The sequence below is a fragment of the Nothoprocta perdicaria genome, unplaced genomic scaffold (genome assembly GCF_003342845.1).
Source record: "Nothoprocta perdicaria isolate Ctin4 unplaced genomic scaffold, notPer1 scaffold_74, whole genome shotgun sequence".
NCBI classification, from domain to species: Eukaryota; Metazoa; Chordata; class Aves; order Tinamiformes; family Tinamidae; genus Nothoprocta; species Nothoprocta perdicaria.
The window spans coordinates 3,210,288-3,217,205 of record NW_020456021.1 but is presented as its reverse complement, the minus strand read 5'-3'; the positions used below and the strand labels follow the sequence as shown (position 1 = coordinate 3,217,205).

Below are 6,918 nucleotides of genomic sequence, written 5' to 3'. Positions count from 1 at the left end.
CCCTTTTGGGAACAGCCTTTGGCTAGACCAGACAGGAAGAATCCCAAAGCAACATCTCGTTTGAGCATACACATGCATGCGGGAATTTAGGATACACACACTGCCGCCTTAGATCAGATCTTGATTGTTATCAGATCTCTTATCAGAGATTGACCTTAGGCTCAGCTTGGCTGAGCCCAAGAGGCAGCGTGGCCACACRGCTGCCTGCTTGTGGAGCACTGCAGAAAGCTGCTGGTTTCACAGCCGCTACCTAAAAGCAGAGTAAGGCCCGGCAGGACAGCGGGTGAGGTGGCGTTTACCTGCAGCACGTCCTCCAGAAAAGCAGGGTGCACAGTCAAAGGCTGGAAGGGATAGGGAGCACAGGACATGGTGATGCCAGTGGGCAGGCTGGAAGGCCTATTTGGTTGAAAACACCAGGAACAGCGACAGCCCTTATTGTGATGGCAATGATTAAAGAACTTCAGCCTAAATCACCACCCCCTGCTAGGAAGGCAGTGAAAAGCAGAGGAGAAAAGAACATATCCAGTGGAAAGAGTATTTCACAACAACCTGGACATCAAGCAGAAGGTRTCCCCGTGGGAAAGGTAATACCCTCAGCACACAGCTCCACTGACATACAGTATCAAATTAAGAACTTTAACTGCTGAAGAGTTAATTCTTCGTAACGCAAATGCAACAGAGGAAGAAAACTGTAAAAAGAACATGCACTCAAAACCAAGACAGAGAACAGAGGACCGAATCTCCTACTAACGGGCCAAAGTAACCTGTCAGCACTCCTCTGGTATTTCTTTTAGGAAACCACAAAGGATAGTAAAGTCGAAAAGTTCATATGATTTCACCACTGAATGTAAAGGCAAATCCACAACATCCTGAACTCACAAAGAAGAAATCTACATTTGAAATCTGCATTATTCTGTGAATGTTAAGTATACAGCGTAAACAAGTTGACCGACGTTATACTGCCAAAAAACACTTCCGTACACAAAATATTTACAAAAACTAAAAAAACTCATTGCTATCAACAAAATATTTCCAGAAATCTTTAAATTTAAGCTATATAAAAAGAAAAATGCAAGCACAGGGTTTCATACTGTTAACGAAATACTGAAAGCAATTATAACAGATATAAAATGAATGGCAATCAGCCTTAGAGGGTGTTTGTTTTTGCTACACATTTCCTGTTAATTGCTTTAACATTTACACTTCATGAACAGAACATGTACACAATAAACACAATCAGAAAAATTTCACGTTATTTAAATCAAGCTGAAATGATAGAAAGCTGTTAAATAGGCTAACAAAATATGTTTCAAAACCATTCTACTGCATTAAATTTATTGTAATGACTTTCAAATAGTTAGTGGTGAATTCTTACATTCCAGACAGAACTGCAAATTATGTATTTTCACAATGGACAAACACTCATAGCAATTTCCAGTAGGAATGTACCCAGAGATCACAGTAACATGGCACTATATACAGATGGACATGAAGGTTATTTTGTGCTCCACTTACTCCCTTTTACCAAAAAAAATATAAATAAATAAATAAATAAATAAAAGAACAAAAGCATAATCAAAAAATCCCTAAAATACGAGCAGATATAAGCACTTCATTGATTATTCTTTAACTAGCATTGACAAAGCACTTATTTGGTTAATTTTTCTTAATACTCATTGCCATGCTCATCAACAATCAGCTTACCTTTCTTTTCGATCCAGATTGCTTAAAATATGAAAAAAGAAAAAAACATATAAGATGCAAAGCCTCACATGGTGTTAATTAATAAATTAAAAAGTTATCAAGCAAACTTTTATTGCCTCTTGGGCCCGCACTGCACTAATTTTCAAACAAACACTTAATATTCACAGCATTTTGGTAACAGTAATTATAAATGCATAAATAAGTGGTACTTCGCAGTCAGCAAAGCTCAGCAGGCTACATATTATATTTTGTGCCATTTTCAGTGTGCAAAATTGAGACTGCCTCTCCCTTAACTCAGGGGACAGAATATTGTTGTAAGAACGAAGATGAAGCCTTGTTTCCAATGCCTGACCGCCATGCAAAAGGAGATCAAATGTGCATTCCTATTACCACACAGTAATTTGCTTCCAAAACTATTTCAAAAATGTAAGAGTTTAAATTGTAGGGGAGGAATAAGAAAACACTACCTAAATATTTATGAGAGGACATAAAACCAGGAACTGGATAAAAAAGAATAAAGAGGGRAAAAAAAAATCTTCAAAAAATACTTGTTAGGTCCATTAGTTTCTGGTGTGTCCAATCTAAAGCCAGTAAATGGAGYGGCTGCTCACAGCTCATGTCCTTCTACCAAGCCTGACACAAAAAGCAGGCTGAACTAAGCCCAGCACAAATACACCCTAGAACAGCCCTTGCGCTGCCCTGGCTTTSGGATGCGCGCAGGGTGCAACGCTTTCCACCTACTCCCCACCATCACAACTGCTGTCCTGCATGGGTTACACTAAAACTTCTCTAGAACAAACCCAAATCAAACCATGTGTCCCACTGTAGTTTAGCCTAATAAAAATGTAGCAGTAGCAGAAATTGATTCTCTTCCTTTTCAGAAACCCCTGAGAACAGAGCGAACTGCCACCGGCAGGCCTGACAGGACCGAAACCAAACCAGGTAAGAGAGCAATCCTGCTAATCCTACAGAGTGCAGTATGGAAACACATTTGCTCTGCACACTATTCTGGGTCCTGGGGAGAAAGCAAAAGGAATCTCAAACTGCCTCCAAGCATTATCAGCTTCAGCCTGGGGAGGCTCGTGACTATGTGGATGGAAAGTGGCCACGACATGTTCCGAATGGAGCGGGCCCTTGACAAACAGTAAGGACCATTTCTGTGCGGGTTGCACCTYGCCACACCGGATCAGGTCTGCCTGGAACCGTACCCAGCATCCCTGCACCCCCTGCCATAGCCAATCCATAACTTGCACTGCCTGGKTACAGGTATTGCAAGAGACACACACACACAGAAGTATGAATTTTCAGCTTTAATGCTACAAAAACTCAATGGCAGAAAATAAAAATAAAAAACCTGGAATGTGCGATGTTGTGCACTGTCATCCCACTAAACCTTCCACTTTCTTTCTCCTGTTCCCAACTCAGGAAAATAAAGAGGTGGGAACATGAACCCCAGCAAGGTCTGTCTCACGCAGCAGGACTGGCTCCACCAGCGTCCACAGCAGCACYGGCAACGAGCGCTGCCCCATTACGTGAGGCAGGGTTAGTCTGGACCAACTACAGCTGCGGGTTCAGCTAGATCCGAAAATCTCCTGCGGAGATGTGAACAAGTTTTAGTATGATCCCAGATTTTGTTGAAGAAGCTTGAAGGAGATTTGTCAAAATATTATTCTGATGTGCCCAATTTTGCTTTAATGGTATCTTATATTTTAAAGTGCAGGAGATATTCAGCCAAAAGTTAAATGCATCATCCACGTGAAACACAGTCAGAAAAAAAGGGATGAGAAACACATGAGCACATGGTAAACCCCATAAATTCCAAATTACTTTGACACAGATTAATACTGAGTTCCATCATTAGTCTGCCCTCATATGTCACCATTCCCATGCAAAGAATCCTATAAAAATAAAAGAATATGCAACAACCTTTGCCAGAGACTCAACCTACACAGAACTAAGTTAATTGTGTTCTTATTTTAATTCATCCTTTAAATAATCCAGTGTAGATTTAAGAGCAGCATGTTAGGCTTGTTAAAATTATGTCTCCCGCCTTGCAGCTGATCTCCAGACTATAAAAGATTTCACACAAATGTAAGCAAGACCAAAGGGGAAAAAAAAACAAGTTTCTGTTGCCTGTAATACTAGGAACTGTAATTCTGTTGCTTGTAGTATTGGGAAAATCCCCAACACCTTTGAACTCAGTTTCCAATGCTACCAGCTTTTCGTTACTTCAGTATACCAAATACTTTTATTCTTGGCTTGCACATTTTCTGCACCTGCATTGAGCTTACTTTTAACCTCATCTATTATCAGTAAGAACTAAGATGAGAAAAAGTCTCAAACAACTTAATCAAGGAATTACCCACTGAATACACASAGAGACTGTCTTATGAAGAGGTTTTACATAATCCCATTTTAGTTTTTTTATTCTGACATAAAATGTCCTCTGATACATTTTCCAGATGAAGTACAATTAACAGCCATTTTACCTAATAAAAAAATAGTAATGACAGTAATACTAATATAGTAATAATATAGTAATATTAATGATGGTAATAATAAAAAGTATGATAGCCAGGAGGTCATATTCTGTTAATTTTCAAACAACTGACTCTAAAAACAGATTTAAGATTTTTTAAAAGAAATAACCAGCTGAATCAGCTTGCAAAAGCAGATAATCCAATTAAATATCCATTGCAAGGGTCCTCTGTAAAACTTATTGTTAAATACCAAAGATAGACCAGCCCATTAGACTATGCTGGTTCTGATATTCTCCAGTAGGAAAACATTACTCAAAATTTTTATGACTATTCCTTGCCTCTGAGACTCCAAAAACTGTCAGGAAAACAGTTCACTGTCTGTTTTTAACATAAGTAAAATACAACAAAAGCCTTTTTAATAAAAAAGATAGGAACAGAGCAGTTGGAAACAGAGTCACTACTATCATATGATTAACGTAGGCAATATTCAAACTGATTTKATTTTGCATTAGTTTTCTTTCTGCGTGTCACACAGAAGTCGCTACTATTCTGGAGTTACATTTTAGGCTCATAAAGAAGCAAGTCTCACAGGTGAGAGCAGCAAGCAAAAAAATCTAGCATCCCCTAGRGATTCAGGTAAAGACATTATGGCCAGATCCAACTCTCTTAAATTTAAGTAATGTATTAAGCTGGTGAAGCTAGAAACGAGTCATCTACCATAATCCCTGGAGATGTCTCTCCTGCTTGCCGAAAAAGCCTATGGGACTTAGGTAAGAAGAATCCAGGTCTGCAGTCTATTTCAGTGTTTATCTCTCAACAAAATTTACTCAAACACTCAGGCCAACATGCAGGCACCCCAGCAGCAGTTTCACATGATTTTGCTTCCTTTACATCATTCTAAGTGGCYGTGTACATTAAGGTTTTATCTCTTAGAATTAACCCCTCTCCTCCCTCCCCGCTACCTCCAGCAAACAGAAATGAAAATGAAGGGCATAACTGCTCTGAGATTTACATTCTTTCCTCAATGGAATATTAAGCAAAACAATCTCAAGCAGCACTGTATGCAAGAAGAAAACACAACTGGCTCAACCTAACSCTCACGGGCAATGTAAACCTCATCTTTTAGTTTAGTTCCCAAGAAAAGCTCTGCTCATCCTCTTCAGAGTTCCAAGCCTCACAGGGATGTGAAGAACCTTAAGGAAGAGAGATCCTTGCTGCTGCATCTCCTTGTACTAAGGAAAAGTCCATGCTATTCCCCTTAAAAATGATAATATAGTTTGAAAATGGAGAGAGACAACACAGTTTTTCAGAGTGAGAAGTGTAAGCCTCATTTTTCAGCTGAYGCCATACCTCCCCAAGACAGATTTGAATCACACCCTTCACTCACCTTAGCAGTGCAATAGCTTTGTTTTTCTGAAGATAGCAATGAGTGTGATGAAAATGGGGTAAAACGGGGTGTGCTACCTACATATGACTCCAGCACTCCCCCAAAATTTGCACAAAATCCAGATGAATAAGAACAAAGGTAACTATGCAGATGGGATGAAACACACATATGAGGCGGTAGAAATCCATGAAATACACAGATAAGGAGCTCTAAATGAGCAAATCTTTAAAGAAAATTACTTAAAGTTAATTTGTTTAAATATTCTGTGACATATGTTAGATGCAAGAAGTCTGTAAAAAAAACCTTCCAGAAAATGCTCTGAACATCTGATGTATTTCTTAGAAGAGAAAAAAATGTGGATATGTATCAAGGCAATCCAGCTTCCAGTCAAAAGACTGTCTATTTACTAGGAATTAACAGAAGTCTGATCAAGTTCTAAAATCAAACAAAAATTATCTAATAAAATTTAGCATAGCAAATATGTCATCCCCTATCCTGCACGCTACATATTTTCTAAATATGTTCTAAATATACTCTCATTGGTAGGTGTTTTCATACTGAATATACGACGTATTGTACTTTAAAATTAGCAAAATTATCTCTTAAGTTTATACGACTGTAAGCCTTACATTATAAGCCTTATSAAATTTCATTAATTATGACAGAAGTTCACACACAGAAGATCAAGAATGCATCATATAACGTACTACTACTTCTTCCAAACACTTTATAATGAAAATGTTTACACAGAAGGTAAAAAGGACTTTTTCAAACTGGCCATYGGGAGGAACAGGTTTATTTAGTCTTACCTTTGGGCTGCTGTTTTTACTACTGTTGTCTGCGCATGAGCGTGGTGAAAACGTCTGCCATGTACCACAGTTACAGGACAAGACATATTTTGAGTATTTTCACTGCAAAAATACAGAAAAAGAGTTTAAGACAAGGCTCTGGTATGTGATTTTATCAGAAATACTTTCAATTAGAAAACAATCTTTTCCTCAATACACTTAAATCATATAGATTGATAATGCACCAGTACAGCCAGRTGAAGGCAGGCTCAGCTATTCTCCACCTATAGTTCCAAAAACATCCTGTACATTCTCAAGCCATAATTCAGTGGTATTGTTTTCCACAGATTTACTGCCATTTACAATTTTTGCAATAACAAGGCTCTTCATTAAATATTTTCTTACTGCAAGAGAGATCAATACTGCAAATTATATAGGAACCTAGAAAGGAATTACTTTAGCTGTGCCCAAATCCTGTCAATTCTTCTGCAAGCCTGAGTGCTACATGTACGGCAGATCACTGGCCAGGCAGGCACTATCTGGTCTCAGAACGTCCATG

General features: G+C 38.5%; 1 protein-coding gene across 1 annotated transcript in view; it reads right to left on the bottom strand.

The window, feature by feature from the left end:
• Positions 1 to 6,918, bottom strand: part of SENP6 (SUMO specific peptidase 6) — a 68,931-nt gene that overhangs the window by 35,996 nt on the left and 26,017 nt on the right. The window contains exons 5-6 of the mRNA XM_026051277.1: positions 6,381 to 6,482; positions 1,705 to 1,725 (exon numbers count right to left, since the gene is read on the bottom strand). Coding sequence (XP_025907062.1) covers positions 1,705 to 1,725; positions 6,381 to 6,482 — 123 coding nt within the window. The remainder of the gene's footprint in view (positions 1 to 1,704; positions 1,726 to 6,380; positions 6,483 to 6,918) is intronic.